Source organism: Giraffa tippelskirchi, chromosome 10 (genome assembly GCF_054371585.1).
Source record: "Giraffa tippelskirchi isolate mGirTip1 chromosome 10, T2T-mGirTip1v1.2.pri, whole genome shotgun sequence".
Taxonomy (NCBI): Eukaryota; Metazoa; Chordata; class Mammalia; order Artiodactyla; family Giraffidae; genus Giraffa; species Giraffa tippelskirchi.
The window spans coordinates 90,851,030-90,872,661 of NC_137284.1; the positions used below are offsets into that span (position 1 = coordinate 90,851,030).

Consider the following 21,632-nt stretch of genomic DNA (forward strand, 5'->3'; position numbering starts at 1 on the left):
CGATTCCCTGGAGAAGGGCACAGCAACCCACTCCAGTATTCTTGCCTGGAGGATCCTGTGGACAGAGGAGCCTGGTGAGCTACAGTCCATGAGGTCACATAGAGTTGGACACGTCTGAGCGACTCACACACACACAAGCTCTGTATAGGCTTCCCTGCTGGCTCAGATGGTAAAGAATTGGCCTGCAATGCAGGAGACCTGGGTTTGATCCCTGGGTCAGGAAGATCCCCTGGAGAAAGGAGTGGCAACCCACTCCAGGATTCTTGCCTGGAGAATTCCATGGACAGAGGACCCTGGCAGGCTACTGTCATGGGCTGGCCAAGAGTCGGACACAACTGAAGCGACTCAACATGCATGCTCTGTATAACTAGTATTTTTTAAATGAACTTAAAGTTCTCATAATATAAAAGTAATAATTAACTACTTAAAGTGTACAATTTGGTGGTGTTTAGTACATCCACATTGTTAGCTTGCCATCACCTCCATCAAGTTCCAAGCCATTTTCTTCACGCTAAAGGAAATCCTGCGGCTATTAGCAGTCACTTTTGATTCTCCCCTACACCCAGCCCCTGAAAACCACTAAGCTATTTCCTGTCTCAGTGGATTTACCTGTTCTATATATTACATATAAATGGAATCATACACCATGTGGCCTTTACTGTCGGGCTTTAATCTCCTATCATAAAGTTTTCAGGGTTCATCCATGCTGTAGCAAGTATCAGAATTATATTCTTTTTATGACTGAATAATATTACATTTAGTTTTAGTGTGTCTGCCCTCTGATGCCCTCTCGCAACACTTACCGTCTTACTTGGGTTTCTCTTACCTTGGGCCTTGCGTAATTCCTCTTGCCGCCGCCACCGCCGCCGCCGGCCCCAGCCCCCAGCCTGGCCTAGCCCCTCTCGGCTGCCGCCCCCGGCCCCCGGCCCCCGGCCCCCGGCCCAGCCTAGGCCCTGTCAGCCGCTGCCCCTGGCCCCCGGCCCGGCCTAGCCCCTGTCGGCCGCCGCCCCCGGCCCCCGGCCCCGGCCCGGCCTAGGCCCTCTCGGCCGCCGCCCCCGGCCCCCGGCCCCCGGCCCCCGGCCCGGCCTAGGCCCTCTCGGCCGCCGCCCCTGGCTCCCGGCCCCCGGCCCGGCCTAGCCCCTCTCGGCCGCCGCCCCCGGCCCCCGGCCCCCAGCCCGGCCTAGCCCCTCTCGGTTGCAGCCCCCGGCTCCCGGCCCCAGGCCCCCGGCCCGGCCTAGCCCCTGTCGGCCGCCGCCCCCGGCCCCCGGCACCCGGCCCGGCCTAGCCCCTCTCGGGCTTAGAAAGCATCACTACAAACAAAGCTAGTGGAGGTGATGGAATTCCAGTTGAGCTATTTCAAATCCTCAAAGGTGATGCTGTGAAAGTGCTGCACTCGATATGCCAGCAAATTTGGAAAACTCAGCAGTGGCCACAGGACTAGAAGAGGTCAGTTTTCGTTCCAATCCCAAAGAAAGGCAATGCCAAAGAATGCTCAAACTACAGTACAATTGCACTCATCTCACATGCTAGTAAAGTAATGCTCAAAATTCTCCAAGCCAGGTGTCAGCAATACGTGAACCGTGAACTTCCAGATGTTCAAGCTGGTTTTAGAAAAGGCAGAGGAACCAGAGATCAAATTGCCAATATCCGCTGGATCATCGAAAAAGCAAGAGAGTTCCAGAAAAACATCTATTTCTGCTTTATTGACTATGCCAAAGCCTTTGACTGTGTGGATCACAATAAACTGTGGAAAATTCTGAAAGAGATGGGAATACCAGACCATCTGACCTGTCTCTTGAGAAACCTGTATGCAGGTCAGGAAGCAACAGTTAGAACTGGACATGGAACAACAGACTGGTTCCAAACAGGAAAAGGAGTCCGTCAAGGCTGTATATTGTCACCCTGCTTATTTAACTTATATGCAGAGTACATCATGAGAAATGCTGGGCTGGAAGAAACACAAGCTGGAATCAAGATTGCCGGGAGAAATATCAATAACCTCAGATATGCGGATGACACCACCCTTATGGCAGAAAGTGAAGAAGAACTAAAGAGCCTCTTGATGAAGGTGAAGGAGGAGAGTGAAAAAGTTGGCTTAAAGCTCAACGTTCAGAAAACTAAGATCATGGCATCTGGTCCCATCACTCCATGGGAAATAGATGGGGAAACAGTGGAAACAGTGTCAGACTTTACTTTTTTGGGCTCCAGAATCACTGCTGATGGTGACTGCAGCCATGAAATTAAAAGACGCTTACTCCTTGGAAGGAAGGTTATGGCCAACCTAGATAGCATGTTTAAAAGCAGAGACATTACTTTGCCAACAAAAGTCCGTCTAGTCAAGGCTATGGTTTTTCCAGTGGTCATGTATGGATGTGAGAGTTGGACAGTGAAGAAAGCTGAGCGCCGCAGAATTGATGCTTTTGAACTGTGGTGTTGGAGAAGACTCTTGAGAGTCCCTTGGACTGCAAGGAGATCCAATCAATCCATCCTAAAGGAGATCAATCCTGGGTGTTCATTGGAAGGTCTGATGTTGAAGCTGAAGCTCCAATACTTTGGCCACCTCATGCGAAGGGTTGACTCATTGGAAAAGACCCTAATGCTGGCTGGGATTGGGGGCGGGAGGAGAAGGGGACGACAGAGGATGAGATGGTTGGATGGCATCACCGACTCGATGAACATGGGTTTGGGTAGACTCCGGGAGTTGGTGATGGACAGAGAGGCCTGGCGTGCTGCAATTCATGGGGTCGCAGAGAGTCGGACACGACTGAGCGACTGAACTGAACTAAACTGAACTGAATATTACATTGTATGGCTAAATCAACTTATTTATTCATTGATCAACTGATAGACATTTGTTTTTTTCCACTTTTTGGCTACTGTGAATAGTGCTTTTATGAATATTTGTGTACAAATATTTGCTTGAATACGTGTTTTCAATTTTTGGGGTAGGATGGTAGTAAATTTGCTGGGTAATATGGTAAATAACTAGTCCTTTAATTTCTCTCTCTTCCATAATTGTGATGGAGGTTCCATTATTATAGCTATCACAGCTGTGAGTATTTAAAAGCACACCTATTTTCCTTTTTGGCTATGAGCTCCTAGAGATGAATACCCATACTTGTTTCTTTTTTGCAATCGCTTTTGCGCCTAGTGCAGTGTTTCACATAGAGCAGTTAGTGTTTCTTGAATGTCACCTTTTGTGGAAAGCCTTAAGAGCCACACTAGGGCGTTTTGGATTTTGTCCTATTGGCAACAGAGAGCCTCAAAAGATTATTTTAAAGAGACGAATAACAAAGTCAAGTTTATTTTTAGTTAAATGTCTCTTATTTATTTCTCTTTAAATGAAAAGTAATTTTGTTTTTTACTTGTAAGATGATTGTTCTATTATATTGCTGAAGATAAGTTAACTCCTTAGAAATAATCTATATATTTAGGTAGCAGGCCAGATATATTAATAATTGAGTATATTTTGTTATGTATAAAACTCAGTTCAAAGAAGATAGTCTTTTTTCAGAGGAGCTAGATATAGAGATGGTCACACAAGTCATTCCCATCTCTTTCATAATTTTCCAGTTTATTGTGATCCACACAGTCAAAGGCTTTGGCATAGTTAATAAAGCAGAAGTAGATATTTTTCTGGAACTCTCTTGCTTTTTCAATGATCCAGCAGATGTTGAAAATTTGATCTCTGGTTCCTCTGCCTTTTCTAAAACCAGCTTGAACATCTGGAAGTTCACGGTTCACGTATTCCTGAAGCCTGGCCTGGAGAATTTTGAGTATTACTTTACTAGCATGTGAGATGAGTGCAATTGTGTGGTAGTTTGAGCATTCTTTGGCATTGCCTTTCTTTGGGATTGGAATGAAAATGGACCTTTTGCAGTCCTGTGACCACTGCTGAGTCTTCCAAATTTGCTGGCATATTGAGTGTAGCACTTTCATATTGTCATCTTTCAGGATTTGAAATAGTTCAACTGGAATTCCATCATCTCCACTAGCTTTGTTCGTAGTGATGCTTCCTAAGGCCCATTTGACTTCACACTCCAGGGTGTCCGGCTCTAGGTGAGTGATCACACCATTGTGATTATCTGGGTTGTGAAGATCTTTTTTGTACAGTTCTTCTGTGTATTCTTGCCACCTCTTCTTAATATCTTCTGCTTCTGTTAGGTCCATACCATTTCTGTCCTTTATTGAGCCCATCTTTGCATGAAATGTTCCCTTGGTATCTCTAATTTTTTGAAGAGATCTCTAGTGTTTCCCATTCTATTGTTTTCCTCTATTTCTTTGCATTGATCGCTGAGGAAGGATTTCTTATCTCTTCTTGCTATTCTTTGGAACTCTGCATTCAAATGGGTATATCTTTCCTTTTCTCCTTTGCTTTTCACTTCTCTTCTTTTCACAGCTATTTGTAAGGCCTCCTCAGACAGCCATTTTGCTTTTTTGCATTTCTTTTTTTTGAATACCAGACCACCTGACCTGCCTCTTGAGAGACCTGTATGCAGGTCAGGAAGCAACAGTTAGAACTGGACATGGAACAACAGACTAGTTCTGAATACAAAAAGGAGTATGTCAAGGCTGTATATTGTCACCCTGCATATTTAACTCATATGCAGAGTACATCATGAGAAACGCTGGATGAAGCACAAGCTGGAATCAAGATTGCCAGGAGAAATATCAATAATTTCAGATATGCAGATGACACCACCCTTACGGCAGAAAGTGAAGAAGAACTAAGAGCCTCTTGATGAAGGTGAAAGCGGAGAGTGAAAAAGTTGGCTTAAAGCTCAACATTCAGAAAACTAAGATCATGGCATCTGGTCCCATCACTTCATGGCAAATAGATGGGGAAACAGTGGCTGACTTTATTTTTCTAGGCTCAAAAATCACTGCAGATGGTGATTGCAGTCATGAAATTAAAAGATGCTTATTCCTTGGAAGAAAAGTTATGACCAACCTAGACAGCGTATTAAAAAGCAGAGACATACTTTGCCAACAAAGGTCCGTCTAGTCAAGGCTATGGTTTTTCCAGTGGTCAAGTATGGATGTGAGAATTGGACTATAAAGAAAGCTGAGCGCAGAATTGATGCTTTTGAACTGTGGTATTGGAGAAGACTCTTGAGAGTCTCTTGGACTGCAAGGAGATCCAACCAGTCCATCCTAAAGGAGATCAGTCCTGGGTGTTCATTGGAAGACCGATGTTGAAGCTGAAACTCCAGTACTTTGGCTACTTGATGTGAAGAACTGATTCATTGGAAAAGACCCTGATGCTGGGAAAGACTGAGGACAGGAGGAGAAGGGGAAGACAGAGGATAAGATGGTTGGATGGCATCACCGACTCAATGGACATGAGTTTGGGTAAACTCCAGGAGTTGGTGATGGACAGGGAGGCCTGGTGTGCTGTGGTTCATGGGGTCGCAAAGGGTCGGACACGACTGAGTGACTGAACTGAACTGAACTGACACAAGTCACAAGTGTTAGTCGCTCTGCTATGCCCGACTCTTTGTGACCCTATGGACTGCAGCCCACCAGGCTCCCCTGTTTTTGGGATTTTCCAGGCAAGTATACTGGTGTTGGTTGCCATTTCCTTCTCCAGGGGATCTTTCTGACCCAGTGCACTCATATTAGTACCCTATGAATTGGCCCAATTTTCAATTATATAGAAACCAAATTCAGAATAATTTTTTATTTGAGAAATGGAAATTAGAAGTCAGTATCAGAAACATTTATTAGATTTCTAAAGTTTAGTAGGTAGTAAAGCAGACAGAGTCAAGTTCCCACATACAATTTTAACCCTAATTTCATTGTTCATATCAATACTCCAACTATATTAAGGTGTTCCCAAAATGCCGGTTCATAATTAAATTTTATTATCTAATACCTGTCAGAGTTTAGTCTTGGCAAGAAGCACTTCCTACCTTTTAAACTTTCAGACTGCTGAGCTGAGGGAAATGGCTGGAGTTTTCCTTTGAACAAAAGCCTACATGGATTTTTTTTGAACTTCTTATTTATTCAAATGTTCTGAATACAAATGAACCACCTTGGTTGGATATTTATTATTGTTCACCTGTCTTGACATAGAATCTGCAAGCACTATGATAAATGGGCTGAAGGGTCTGGTTTCACTGTGGTTCCCCATCTGCTGAAATCTTATTTTGAAAATTTCTCACTGCCACCCTCCCTAGTGAATGTCAGTGTCTGTTCTCCGAAGCTAGCGGTATTCAAAGGATCTGTTTTTTAAATATAAACTTTAAATTTCAAGCACACAGCAGTGCTTTCATTAAACAGGGGTTTTGGTTGGGTTATTATGAAACTGTATAAAGCAAAAGCAATTAGGAAGTTTCAAAGACAAAAAGACTCCAAATGAAAAAGACACAAGGGTAATGTGAATAAAATGTGATGGAAGCTTAATACTTAACACTTCAAATGTGAATTGACATTTGAAATGGCAAAAATGCCATTTCTGCACCTGAAACATTTAGTATAGTTTTTTTTTGGTACCTAGTGTCCCGTGAGTGCACATAAAAGGGCAATTTAAACACGGGTAATATATTTTTCTTAGCATTTAGCACTTGTGCCATTATTATGTACCATGCTGAATACAAATCAAGGAATGGTTCACTGAGTTGGAGAAAATTTAACTTCTGCCTTCCAGCAATTCATGCCTGTGTGGGTTTTAAGAAGAGTGCTAATTGTTTCCCTGAAACAGGGACTAGACAGCACTTCTAAGGCAAATTCTTCTCTTTGCAGAAACGGTTAAAGGCAGTTGGAAAGGTAAGTTCATACCATTGTAAGAGCTGGCATGCCTCCTTAACACGTTTACTTTCTTTTTGTAGAAATGAAAATCACGTGGAATACAAAGAACAAGATGGTTAAGTTCTGTACCTTTTATAATTAGAGGAGGCATATTTTAAACTGAATCTCAATATCAGTAGGTAAAAATATAGTCGTCTACATTTCTCTTACTCAAATTATATCACCACACCTCATGTATAAGCACAGCCCGGCGGGCAAAATCAACTGGCAGTGATTCAGGCTCTGGGACCCTGGAACACTGTCCTGGGGTGGGGAGCTTCATTCAGTACCTCTGGTTGGCAGTGATCTTATCTCATACGCCTTTAAAATGGATTATTTTCATGTAGGAACTTTTGGAAGCATGTCTCACTTGTTAAGACAATCTAAACTCATGGCTTTCCCCCTCTCTTTATGGTTGTTTTCTATTTAACCTAATTCTTACCTGAGCCATTGGGAGAAATTAACAGTCCACTAAAAAGAAAACCTGGAGCTTTTCACAATACCATAATGACCATGATATTGGTCATAGGCACCAAAGTCATTGGCTATCCAACCATTTTTCCCTGTGTACACTGTTCATAAGGGCTTCCCAGGTGGCTCAGTGGTAAAGAATCCACCTACAATGTAGGATACACAGGTTTGATTCCTGGGTTAGGAAGATCTCCTGGAGAAGGAAATGACAACCCACTCCAGTATTCTTGCCTGGGAAATCCCATGGACAGAGGAGCTGGAGGGCTACAGTCCATTGGGTCACAAAAGAGTCAGACATGACTTAGCGACTAAACAACAGTAGTACTGCCCATAAACATGGACTTTGGGAATCTATCCCTCTGTTGCAGCTCTTGGCCTTTTGGCCATAGCTGACTCGCTCAGATTTTCTTTTCTAGAAATGTAGAATTAAGAATTTTAGAAAATGAGAGCTGGAGTTTGATGAGTGATGTTACTATTAGCATGATAAAAAGGGTCACAAACTCTTTTTGCTGATGTCCTCACACTTTCTCAGTGGAGTCCATGCTTTTCCTAGTATGTTTCTGATAAGTTCTTCCACTGCATTTGGTAAGCCTCTTTATATTTCTTGCAACATATAATCCTAAATGATGCAATTGATTTTGTATAAAAAGTTTTTTCCTGAGCTATTTCCCCCAGCTAATCCTTATATACACAGGTTCACATCCCACCTCCATACACCCTAATAGCAGCTTTTCTGACTGAGTCATCAGGTCTATCTATTCTTACGGTCTTCAGAGATTCTCCTTTCTTCCTTGACTATCACTTCTAAAGAATCTTGAGGATGTTTTATTTAGTAATGCTTATTTTTAAAAAACAATTAGATTTTTCTAATAATTAGAACAGTATCCTGGTGTAATAGTAAGAATTAATAAATGATAAAGGCTGTGGAAAATCCTGAACGAGATGGAATACCAGACCACCTGACCTGCCTCTTGAGAAACATGAATGCAGGTCAAGAAGCAACAGTTAGAACTGGACATGAAACAACAGACTGGTTCCAAACAGGAAAAGGAGTACGTCAAGGCTGTATATTGTCACCCTGCTTATTAAACTTATATGCAGAGTACATCATGAGAAACGCTGGGCTGGATGGAGCACAAGCTGGAATCAAGATTGCTGGGAGAAACATCAATAAACTCAGATATGCAGATGACACCACCCTTACAGCAGAAAGTGAAGAACTAAAGAGCCTCTTGATGAAAGTGAAAGCGGAGAGTGAAAAAGTTGGCTTAAAGCTCAACATTCAGAAAACTAAGATCATGGCATCCGGTCCCATCACTTCATGGCAGATAGATGGGGAAACAGTGGCTGACTTTATTTTTCTGGGCTCCAAAATCACTGAAGATGGTGATTGCAGCTATGAAATTAAAAGACACTTACTCCTTGGAAGGAAAGTTATGACCAACCTAGATAGCAAATTAAAAAGCAGAGACATTACTTTGCCAACAAAGGTCCATCTAGTCAAGCCTATGGTTTTTCCAGTGGTCATGTATGGATGTGAGAGCTGGACTGTGAAGAAAGCTGAGCGCCAAAGAATTGATTCTTTTGAACTGTGGTGTTGGAGAAGACTCTTGAGAGTCCCTTGTACTACAAGGAGATCCAACCAGTCCATCCTAAAGGAAATCAGTCCTGGGTGTTCATTGGAAGGACTGATGTTGAAGCTGAAACTCCAATACTTTGGCCACCTGATATGAAGAGCTGACTCACTGGAAAAGACCCTGATGCTGGGAAAGATTGAGGGCAGGAGGAGAAGGGGACGACAGAGGATGAGATGGCTGGATGGCATCATCGACTCAATGGACATGGGTTTGGGTGGACTCAGGGAGTTGGTGATGGACAGAGAGGCCTGGCGTGCTGTGGTTCATGGGGTTGCAAAGAGTTGGACACAACTGAGTGACTGAACTGAACTGATACTCAATAGTGCAAAATATTAGAGTCTTTAGCAATCAAATTACAAAAATTTTGCTGATGGTATCATGTGGAGTGAATGGATTTATGTTCAAAGAGAATGAAGACTTTTGAAGATTCACTTTCACCCTTTTGGAAAAGTACTAGGTGTTAGTAGTTTTGCTTGAAGACTTGAGACTTCTAATTATGCTGAGTTTCACATGGGAAATGTAAATCTATCCCCATCTTGAAAGTATAATATTAGTACTTTTTTTTTTTTAATACTCTGAAAGAGTAAGTTCTTTATTCTGAGGGAAAAGACAAATTCTGAAGTACCCTGCTTTCTTGACTTTCTATCTTTGTTCACCTATATTATTAGTTTTATTTTTTGAACTATCCTTTTCATTTCATATTTATTGGAATTAAGTTCTTATTTCCAAATAACTTTTCAATGGAACAGTTACATATATGTAACAAGAATACTGAGAGATGTTGAAAAAATAGAAATACCTGTGGGAAGAGTGCTTATGTGTGTATACATATACATATACATATATATATTTTTATGAAACACCTGGAATATTCTGCAGGCTTTCACCTTCCATATGTGCCCTCTCCTTTCACAAAAGATATAAGTAGATATTTGAAAGTAAAACTACTAACTGCATTTAAATTGTGAGGTGGGGGACAGATTATAACTCTGGGGGAAAATTGTATTTCTGTTGCTTCTAAATTGATCTAATAAAGACCCATGTAAATATGAACCCCAGGACAGGGTGCTGCCTACAGTGTGCTCTTATTAAATCTATCTTCAAGCCAAATGTTCTTTAGCTTCCCAGGAGACTCAGTGGTAAAAGAATCCATCTGCCAATGCAAGAGACACAGGAGATGTGGGTTTGATCCCTGGGTTAGGAGGATCCCTGGAGTAGAAATGGCAACCGACCCCAGTATTCTTGCCCAGAAAATTCCATGGACAGAGGAGTCTGGAGGGCTACAGTCCACGCAGTCGCAAAGAGCTGGATAGGACTGAGCACACACATACACTCAAACCATGAATTAGTAGTATGTCAGTTCAGTGTCCTATGTTCTAAACATCCACTGATCTGCTTTCAGTGGAGAACTGAGGAAGAAACGTAAAGTGGACATTTCCCTGATAAAGTGGCAAGTCAACCATGACATCATGAAGAAAACTGTGAAATGAGAAAAACATGGCTGGAAGCAGCAGGTCCTTACCCACAAAGGTGCAGCTTCCCGAAGTGCACGACCTCCCTCCTCCAGCCCTGGGTGGTCCCTGCATAATAGGTGCTGCTTGGGTGGTGCTCAGTGGAGCACAAGGAGCTGACGTGGCCGCTGCTGTGGTAGCAGAGGGGGAGCAGCAGGTGCCAGGTTGCCCCGAAGTCCCTGGAAAATTCCAGTCTGACCGGATCAGCAGAGGAGCTATCAGTTGAGCATCCGACATTGATCTTGACGAAGAAGAAAAAAATGATACAAATTACCTCAGAGCAACAAGCCTTGAAATGATTCACCACTTCATTATTTTCTCGAGGGTCCATTTTCCTGGGAACTGTCTTGCTGAAATATTTAACACCATGATATTCTGTTTTGCCTGAGTAATATTGCATATTACCTTTAAATAATAATTTTTCATAAGGAACCTCAAAGGGCCTCATGAAAAATTTATTTTCCTTCATTTTTATAAAAAGCTAGGAAGTGAATAAGGCAGAGACTGGCATGGAATTCCAAAATTTACCTTTAGCCCACATTCATTGCCAAGCCATACAAACCGTAGTGAAAAGATTGTTTCTCTAATTTTAACCATTAGCTTTTTTCAGACTGCTGGATGGGAAGACCTTCTATTTTTTGTTTGTGACACCTTCAAACAATCCCAAGTTTTGTACATGGAGAATCTTCAGTATGTTTTCAATATTAAAACAGAATGAAATAAAATTGTCACCATTTCCCTGGCATGGTGAGAACATTCTCAGAAAGGACTTTTTAAACATGAGGGAAACAATCACTTCATTCCTTTTCATGCTTTCAAGTGAATTAAATTAAAACTTAAACAAATGCATGCGATTCTTTCCATGACAAAAATTTCCCTCTTCCAATTGGGATTAACATTTTCTTGCTGTCATAGCAACTGGATATATTTCTATAATTTTTGTTGTTGTTGAAGTTACTCCTCTTTTCTTTTGATGGGTAAACTATTTTGATGAGTAAACTTTTCAACGATAGGCATTTGTTTCTACTTAGATTCTTTTGATAACAGAACTCTTGAAAGGGCCACAGGTATCACTTTTTATTAACATTTAAAGCATAAATAATAGAAAATATAAAAGAAGGTTATACAAGTAACTTAAAAAAATTAGAAAATATAACAGAAAGCTTAAAATAGAGAATAATTTCTCCACTAAGGCATCATTTGGTCTCTGATTTAAGATGAAAGAAACAACTCTAGTTTAGAGGCTAAAATTAATCTAGAGCAAATATTAAAATTTTTGTTGACACAATTAGGCACTAATTTAAGCCTGTCCAATGATTAGTATAGGTTTCAACCATGAAACAAGTACCTTCAGAAGTTAAGACTATTGAACCTTAGCACAATGTATCTGGTTCTGCTGATTTTACCTAATTTTTAAAAAATATATAAAAGTTTTTCTTCCATACATTTTTAATTTCTGTCTTGAAAAATATAAGGAGTCCATGAAGAGTAATGAAATATACAGAAATTAAAAAAAAATAGTAAGTATTATTTTATCTGTAAAATTCATGACATCATGATAAATATTAAACAAAAGTGCTGGCCTGGTATAGACTATAATCACACTAACCTGGGTTTTAAGTAACACATAAAAATTGTGAAAATAGCACTAGAATAGTATAGTCCTTTTCATTTTTATAATGTTTGAAATAATTTATTTTGACAATTTCTCATTGTAGTAGGTCAGGAAATTATGTCATAAATAAAGGACTAAAAATTCAGAAATAAACTTTAGTAGGACAATATATTCTGCTAATAAAAATGAATTATGATGTAAAACCTCTTTTGTCCTTGCACAAAAATGGAAAGTCATAATGCATCAAATCATCTGAGATTTTCCTCCTCTTTCCTAGCTTTTGTTCAAGATAAAATTTAAAGCATTACTAAAAGTACAAAGTCAAGTACCTCAAATTGTATGATGGTGTTCTCATTCACATTCAGGTCACGAGTAGTAATGGAATGCTCACCAACTTCATTGGAAACAAACACCATAGCTGAATCTTCCTCACTGTTATACAAGAAAACAATAAGGAATCCACTTAGGCAAAAGCTCACTGTGATCTCTACAGAGCAGTGGCTTTATTTTTAACTTTTCAATTAAATACTTACGGTGCTCCTTTGGAAGAATACGGGCAATAAAGACCAATGTTACCACCAGGATAGAAAAACCAATTGTCTTCTCTGGGCCCAAAGTCAAAAGTATCCAGAAGCATCTCAGGGTTATTTAAATTATTTCCATCAATGATGAAGTCATCAACAATCCATATTTCTTCTTTCTTACCTATGGCATTTTTGGATAAAGCAAGTTTTTCAAAGGTGAAAACTGGATGAACATTTTTGCTCAAAGGAAGAAAGGACAGAAGGAACTCAGTAACTACTGGTTTAAACATATGCCTTCTAGACAAAGAAGCACAAACTATATAATACTGTGTTATCAGATTAAAGTGTGGAAAAAATTACACTTTCAATCCTTTTAAGTTGCCACTGCATGAAAGAGCCTCACTAATTTCAGAAGACTGGTAAGAGTTTGCTTCCCTTCCTGTCACAGCAGTGCTATGGTACCATGGACCCTCCAGCAGCAAGACTGGGCTTTGAGTTATGCTTTCATGGTTTAGGGGAATCTGTAACATGCCTGAATCTATGAGGATGGATGGTCAGCCTGTGGATTTAGAAATGAGTTACACTAACTAGTCTATTTATGGAGCAACTCAGGATATTTTAGAGTCAACTCATGACTTAGAATCATGTTTCTTTTAGGCTTAAGGACCATTACAGCACTGGCTTGTTGTGCAGCTTTATTTAATTGTTAAAAACTACACAGAAGAAAACATTCTGTTATATGTTACTTTATTTTTCCCTTAACGCTTTTCAAAACATGTATGTTTAGTTGGAGCTATATGGGAACATACAGAAAATTAGGAAAATCACTCTTTAGGCTGTCACAGAATTTGATTCAGCAACTCAGGTAGGGTGTTTAAGTAAGATATTTGCTGTTTTGTTGCTAAGTTGTGTCCAACTCTTTTGTGATCCCATGGACTGTATCCCACCAGGTTCCTCTGTCCATGGGATTTGCCAGGTAAAAATACTGGAATGGGTTGCCATTTCCTTCTCCAGGGGATCTTCCCAACCCAGGGATTGAACCCAGGTCTCCTGCATTGCAGGCAGATTCTTTACCACTGAGCCACCTGAGAAGCCCAAGGAAGATATTACTGAGTAGATAAGAAGGGCAAGCCCAGTGCTTTGGCAAAACACTGCTTGGATTGAACTGGAAACGAGGTGATAAGACCATGCCAAGCAGAAACAACAAGGTTCCCCAAGGTTGCTTCTTCACTGATTCCTACTTTTAGTAGAATTCTTATAAAATATATAAAAGGATCTATAAATAGAAGCCTATAGAAACAACCTGATGATTTAAATGAAGTCACATGTGCCTTTTCCTCTCTAATCCTGTCACTGTTCTAATCCTAGTAGCTTTCTTCCCTTTTCTTGTTTTGGAAGCAGTTGGTGAAAGAAATGAAAAAAAATTGGTAAGCATTCCAAACATAATATGAAGACAACTATCCTCTGGATTGTAAAACTCGCTGCATTTTTGGACTCAGCAATTATACAAGATTATTTTTTCTGTTCACAATAAGTTACAATTACTTATTTTTTGAATTACTGGTTATAAAGGAAACATTCAGGTTGAGTTTTAGAGATGGCAGTACATTTTCCTTATCCACTTCTGTGTTACCTTTGCAAAGAATTCACTTACTATATCTCTGTGCTTACCTAGGCCATTAAAGGTACAATTTGGTAGAGTCTGGTCCTTTATAAAAAGCAGTTAATAGAAATACAGGAAGCAATAAAACATTACAAATCTGTAAAACTGTTTTCTATAACCATTTGAAAATGCTGTTAAATTATACATTCACTTTAACTCATCACTGAGTGAAGTGTATATGACAGAATATTTTATCTCAGGCACTATCTGCTTGGTGTCAGTCCCTCTTTGTCATGGCATTTTGCTCCAACATTGTTCTGTCTCATTAACGAAGTGCCATACTCAGAACTATGTATTTCTAAATGAATTCAGTAAAAAATGTAGTTACAACTGATGAGTACCTAATGGTAGAGCTGGATTATTTTTTAAAAAGCATAGCTTTATGACAGGATTTAGCTATATTTGCATAGGAGTCAAACACGAAGATAATATATAGTCTAGTATGAAGGTAGAGATATATAAAGCTAAATATTCCTTGAAACTCCTCAAAAGTGAAGCATGCAAGATGTGCTATCGACAGTGAAGTCACTTGGCTGACAAACACTTCCTCCACACCTTAGGTGAAAGCACGTTAACAAGCCACAATCAGTTTTGATCATAGGAGAACTTAAGCATTTTTACCATTATTATAAGGTTGCCAGAGTCTGAATCTTGTAGCGTTGGTTTGGGCAGTGTATGGCAAGGGAACATTAATGAAAAGTATGTTGGTAGTTTGAGGGAAGTAAAATTCATCCATCAGATGCCAGGTGATTCCCCCATTGATGGAGAACTGCAATAGAATAGAATGGGACCTCTCTGGGGTACCTAGAAAGAAGAAAACACGGGCATAAACACATTGTGATAAAAATGGGAATACTGTACAATCTTAGAGACTATTTTTTTTTCATCAATGCATAACCTGACTTGCATTCACATAGATGCTTTACAGTCCAAATGCTTCTGAGGCAAGTTAAAGTGATGATGGGTTGCAACTTCTGGATAAATAGATCTCAAAACACACACCAAATCTTGGAGTTTTCACACAGTACTAGCTCCCTCTTTTTCTCAATATGAACACATATCATTCTATATTTCATTTAGGAAATATTATATCAAAAATTTTTGACTCTATAGGCTTCACAGCTCTACAAAGGGTCAAACATTTACATCTCAGGATATCATCAAAAGTCTACTTGAAAATTCCTTATATCCAAATGACATTATCTGTCAGGAAAATTATTTAGATAATATGAAAGGTCAGAATGACAGAGTTGGCTTTAGGGGTTTACATCTGTGAAAGAAAATCCCAAGTTTCCAAAAGCTAAATTTTTTAAATTTAAATTTCTTTCAGCTACAAATAAGTGGTGAAAAAAAGATTCAGGGATGTGATGATAAATTTAACCAGCAGAGGACTAGTATGATTACTATTTCTGTATGAAATCATTCTAAAATAAGTAGTAATCTTACCCCAACATTAAAATGAATATATATTATAGAAGAACATTTGTGAACACTTATACACTCAAATTTATGTTAGCTCTCCCATATAACAAAATTTATGGGCCTAAAATCTGTTATTTCTTTGCAGAGGAGGAATTGTGCATGGGGAAATTTGCTTGAAGGGAAATAGTGAATTCATACTCATAGAAATGACTTACCTTTTGCTATAAATCGAAGTGAGAACTGGACATACATCGTATTGGTACAGTCTAGATCTCTTGAAATGAGCATCCGTAGTCCTTCCTGCAAACAAAAAAACATACATGTTAAGCAATCTTACTTTATTTGCAAGAGTATTTTCCTTTGATTTTATACATCTAACTTATATTAGCTAAATAATAGATGCATAGTGATCAAGAGACAATACTTGGTCCAGTTTGGAAGGAAAAATTGATCATTTCCCCTTTTAATGGCTTTCATTCCCTATGCTTGAATAACAACATTTCATTGGCTCAACTCTAAGTCACACTTTGCTGTGACTTTTATAGAAAGCAGTGCAAAAATGATACCATTATATATCTATAAGCCTTTTTTAAAAAAACAGCTTCCTTTGATCACAGCATGTTGTGAGAGGAGTAAAGAGGAAACAGACGGAAAATGTGCCAGCTCCTGCTGGAAGCTAGGAGCTAATAGGTAACTTTTTCAGGGTTCCAAAGAGTCTTAGGAACTTACTCCTTTGCATGCTCTGACAGCCCTGGGAGGCTCTCATTCAGGCTGACACAACACCCTCCTGTTGGTCAAGTTAAATAAGGCGTAACTAAGCAAGTCCCTAAGCCCAGGCTGGAAGCGCTCATGCAGAGAAGCCAAGGAAGGCGGAAAGTGATCACACCGGCTTTAGTAATTTTTCTGCTAATTAACTATTTCTGGTTGCCTGAGATTGACAGCTCCACAGCTTGTTTTCTCCATGTATGCAGGATTGCAGTGACAGCCCAGTAAAATACAATTTCGCTATGCAAATGTCCTAGGTACTAACAGGCCTTTCAGTTTCTCAAGTATGACTCTGAATGAAGTGGCTCTTTGGTGGTGTAGGGCTGGCTGATACTGAGTCGGCACTGTACTGTCTACTGGCTTCTTAATTATCAGCTAACAGATACCAAGTGGAATTTAATGTACAGGAAGCTAATTCTTCCTCTTCTTCTTAATATTTATTATATAATACATTCTTCAATAGCTGAAAAATTTAAATAAGACTAATTTTGTAATGGGCTTCCCTGTTATAGAGCAACCACATACTGAGTGCCCACAACATGCTGGGTTCTAAAAGAACCAATTTACTCTTTTAAAACACCTATCACTCATAAGAGAAACATATTATTATCTTCCTGTTGCACATAAGGAAACGGAAAATCTGAGAAGGTCAGTAACTTGCTCAATATTGCAAAAGTGATTATAGTAGAATTCAAACTTAGATATATCTGTCAGATTCTGAAACTTATCCTCCATCCTTTATAAAATATCAGTGTTTTGTTTATTAAATCATCTTTTGGTTTGGGGAAAGATATCTAGATAATGCTAAATTTAGAATCTGAGAATTATTTGATATCATAATGAAAAAGCAACTGCATTTATACAAAGCATAGATTCAAACTTCCAGGATTGAAGGTGGTTGTGTAAAAGCCTTATATTTCCACTCTTATTTTTCTTTTATCTTAATAATCCACTGCCCTGCTCAGTCCATGATGCTTGGTCATTGCCTATCCTTCATGTCTTGATGTCTTTACCCTCTCCCTGATACACTTATCAGCTTAAGGCCTCGGAGGTTTTCATAGCTCGGTGCCATATAGAGGTTAAGGTCATGGGAAAAGGTCACTTCATCTTACAATGAAAAAGCTTCGAGGTGGGTAGTTAACAGATCCAGTTCATAAATATCCCTTTACAACATCAAGATAAAGGAATATGATTACTCTTCACCCTTAATTATAGAATGTGAGTATAAACTTGCTCCCATGGGCCAATATAAGTTAGGCATTAAAGAATACATTTCATAGTGTATCTTGTAGGAGCAATTTTGTTGAAAGTCAGCATGATCTGAAATATGAAAGGATCTTTCTTTCACATTTTAAATTTTATTTACAGTTAAGTACTTGATATGGAAAATTACCCAGTAGAACTGTATTGCCTGCTTCTACGTATATTCTAGCTCATACAGATGCTTCTTTTCTGATCCTCTTTCAGGTTCAGTAATCCATTTGCGCTAAATGCAAAGCTACTTTAATAGCAGATAGCACTCTTGAATCTATAAACATTGAAAAGAAACTATCATTTCCTTTTTCACAAAAGAATGCCTTTCTAGGTCAAACTACAACCTACTGAATGGCATATGTTGAGCCTTCTTTGCATCTTGCAGGACTGATAGATAATATATGACCAACACATATAATGCTTGACTGCCCTTGCATTTGGATGGCTAAAGAGAAAATATTTAATACTAATATAAAAGATTATATGTTTCCCTTGTTCATAGGATCTAGAGACCAGGTTAATTTACTGCTTAAAATGTTATCAGGTAAAGATAATTGAATCACAGGATTTACCTTTTGTGGTCTTGTCAATTGCTTCAAATAGATAGTGGTAATGAGAGCTAAAGCCTCAGACAAGAATTAAAATACACACAATCAAAACAGCAGTCTCTACCTTGAAATGTCCTACCTCAATTTCTTCAGTCTCTTACCACTCTTGCTGCTGCTGCTAAGTCGCTTCAGTCGTGTCTGACTCTGTGCAACCCCATAGACGGAAGCCCACCAGGCTCCCCCATCCCTGGGATTCTCCAGGCAAGAATACTGGAGTGGGTTGCCATTTCCTTCTCCAATGCATGAAAGTGAAAAGTGAAAGTGAAGTCACTCAGTCGTGTCTGACTCCTAGCGACCCCATGGACTGCAGCCTACCAGGCTCCTCCGTCCATGGGATTTTCCAGGCAAGAGTACTGGAGTGGGGTGCCATTGCCTTCTTACCACTCTTAGGGACTTGTAAATCTCCCTGACCCCTAAAGTGTTTTATCTATCTCATCTAAAAACTTGAGAAGATTTCTGGACTCAAACAAGAATGATAGCCAGCATCTATTAACTATAATTGAAAAAGTCCCAGGGTGTCTAATTTTCTAAGTGTTAGGTGTTAATCATTAAAGTTGTACAGAGACTCATGCGGATTTTTGTTAAAGATTTCATTTGCACACCTAGATTAGCTAATTGCCCAGCTGAGAGGGGCAGGATGTGGCGCATATTCACATACGAAGATGTGCCAGCTCAGCACAGTTTCACATAATTGCTTAACAACCCTCTAACCAACATTTACATTGAAATACAAAAAATACACTAATGATGTTTGAGAAAGCTATTTAACTTGACTTAAATGGTTTTCTTAGAGTCACCAAATGGTTGTACTAGCAGGAGAAAAAGAAAGAAAATGGAAGGAAAAAGCAAAGCTCTTCCATGAAGTCATTTTAAAAAATATTTCAAGTTAAATATCTGAAAACACACAAAATGTTACATTCTAGAAGTCAAGATTCTAGAAATAGTGTATATATAATTTTTACATCTGTAATTCCAGTAGAGTGTAAGGAAGGTGTGATTACTAAAGCAAGGCAAGAGTTTAATGCCCAAGTGATCATAAAAAATGATCTCAGTGAATATAAGAGGAAACATGATATGTGTTAGAAGACAGTAACGGTATATACAATAATGTATCATCTGAACAGAAATGTATCTGTGTGGAGCATTGAGAAAAGACAGGAATTTCAGTGCTAGTGAAGAATCTCATCTGACCCCTTTAAAAATGAGTGATGTTCCAGACTTGATGGTTTCACCATTTAGATTCCCCCTCTCTGCACCATACACTTCAGGCCAAAGGTCGGGATGTAAGTTCCCATTGAAATCATCTTTAAGAATGGAGGGTAGAGGAATGACAGGAACACAGTAGGCTCCACCAAAGCCCCGGTCACACCTAGGGAAACAAATGAGTGGAGAAAAGGCATTATATGTCAGAAGATCAAGATACTATCTTTCTTTTTGCATTACAAAGAAAGAAACTGCCAATTTCATTAACTTACACACAGCGTCCAGCATCACAAATCCCTCGTCCTGAGCACATCCAAGGACACCCTGAAGCCAGCACGACATTATCAATAGCCCAGGAGTCAGCCCCCACAGTGTAGTTGGCCTGGATCCATCTGAACCGGGTCCTAGGAGATCTAAGAAAAACAAAACAAAACAGAAAACAAATCGTACTTGGTTTGAGTGGCAATCTTCAAAAACAAAACATTTAATTCTTTCGTTTTAAAAGTGTCCTCCTCAGGGTTCCAGTTTTCTCTTATTCGAGACACTTTGTTTTATACCAAGTTTTGGATGTTGTTTACTCTTGACCCAAAAACAGGAGAGTAGAAAACATACTTTAAAAATATGTCACCATTTCTTTCATATAAGAGCCTCTGAACACATGTGACTTGGGAAAGTTACTTTGAACTATCAACTTACTCTGTGTTTTAACTCTATGCAGAATATTAGTTTTTGCTTTCAGGCTTTTACAACTTTTCAGTCCTGGAAAAGAGACTGAGGATGATAAACATGAGGATAAGTTGGAATCTTACAAAGTTCTTGCCATGAAGTCTCTGTCCTACTGTCCCTAAGGTTTCTGAGGTAGTAAATGGAAGCCTTATCTAACTTCTGCCTCTATTTTGGTTCCTGAGGGGCTGGCTCTTGTAAAGGTGAGGACTAGAATGATGTGATGCACCCCCATGTTTTTTTATTATATTTGCAATCTGTTAACTAGGATATACTGTCAGAAGACCACTCTATCCAGAAATACGTGCAGCCCTACCAAACAGCAGTAGCAGTCTCTCATTTAGGAACAGATTGCACAGCAGAAATGTGTTAGTTATTTGGAATGTAAAACACAGTCGACTTGAAGTGGAATTTCAATAGTAACATTTCAAGTGCTATTGTTTTCCCTACACAAGTCCTCCTTCAATGCAACACAGCTGCTAGCGTGGTGGCTCTCACACGGAAATCTAATCACGTCACCACTCAGTTTAACACATTTTAAATGGTTCCCTTGCACATGCCAAACTGCTAGTATGAAATACATGCCCCCTTCATCATCTGCCTCTTCTCTTGCCTCATCTTTGCGTATTTCTTCACAATTGTACTCTAATAGCATCAAGTCCTTGAGTTTTCCCATCAACTGATGTTTCTTCTGGTCTCTGGGATTTTGTTTTAGCTTACAACAGCACATATGACCTCCCACAAGCTCTCTTCACTCAGATAAGCTCTATTCACTAATTCAGACTCAACTCAGACATCAGTTCCTGCAGAAAGCTCCATCTGATCTCCCCGAACTGAGTTGGGTAGTATCCCCCTTTATTTCAATAATATCCCTGGGTTTTGCCACTGTTAGCATTTTATAGCATAAATAACTATTTAGATATCTGTTATCCTAAATCATATATTTGGATCCAGGCATCACCTTATTCATTTTGTACTGGAGATCCAACACATAATGTTGTTGTTGTTTAGTAGCTAAGTTATGTCTGACTCTTTTGTGGCCCCATGGACTGTAGCCTGCCAGGGTCCTCTGTCCATGGGATTTTCCAGGCAAGAATACTGGAGTGGGTTGCCATTTCCTTCTCCAGGGGATCTTCCCAACCCAGGGATTGAACCCACGTCTCTTGTGTCTCTTGCATTGCTGGAAGAGATATTCAATAAATGTTTGTTGAATAAAAATAGAGTGAATAAATGAGCTACAAGGGAGCATTCTTTAAAGCTCTGGGATCCACAGGAAACTATTTTAGGTTAAATACTAAAACACATTGATTTCCTGTGTTTTTTTTTTTTTTTCTGCCACTTGTTTGCACATCTCTGAATCAAAATGGAATCAGGAAAATGGAAACCACTGTAAGTATTTAATGGAGAGAATTTACAAAATACTGGATACATAGTGAATGGCAGCATC

General features: G+C 39.4%; 1 protein-coding gene across 2 annotated transcripts in view; it reads right to left on the reverse strand.

Moving 5' to 3' along the window:
- The window catches only part of RELN (reelin), a 555,021-nt gene that overhangs the window by 71,903 nt on the left and 461,486 nt on the right, over positions 1–21,632 (reverse strand). For both annotated transcript variants that reach the window (XM_081535825.1, XM_081535826.1), the window contains exons 35-41: positions 19,735–19,875; positions 19,451–19,628; positions 15,848–15,932; positions 14,832–15,014; positions 12,557–12,728; positions 12,353–12,455; positions 10,420–10,649 (exon numbers count right to left, since the gene is read on the reverse strand). In XM_081535825.1, the coding sequence (XP_081391951.1) occupies positions 10,420–10,649; positions 12,353–12,455; positions 12,557–12,728; positions 14,832–15,014; positions 15,848–15,932; positions 19,451–19,628; positions 19,735–19,875 (1,092 nt within the window). The remainder of the gene's footprint in view (positions 1–10,419; positions 10,650–12,352; positions 12,456–12,556; positions 12,729–14,831; positions 15,015–15,847; positions 15,933–19,450; positions 19,629–19,734; positions 19,876–21,632) is intronic.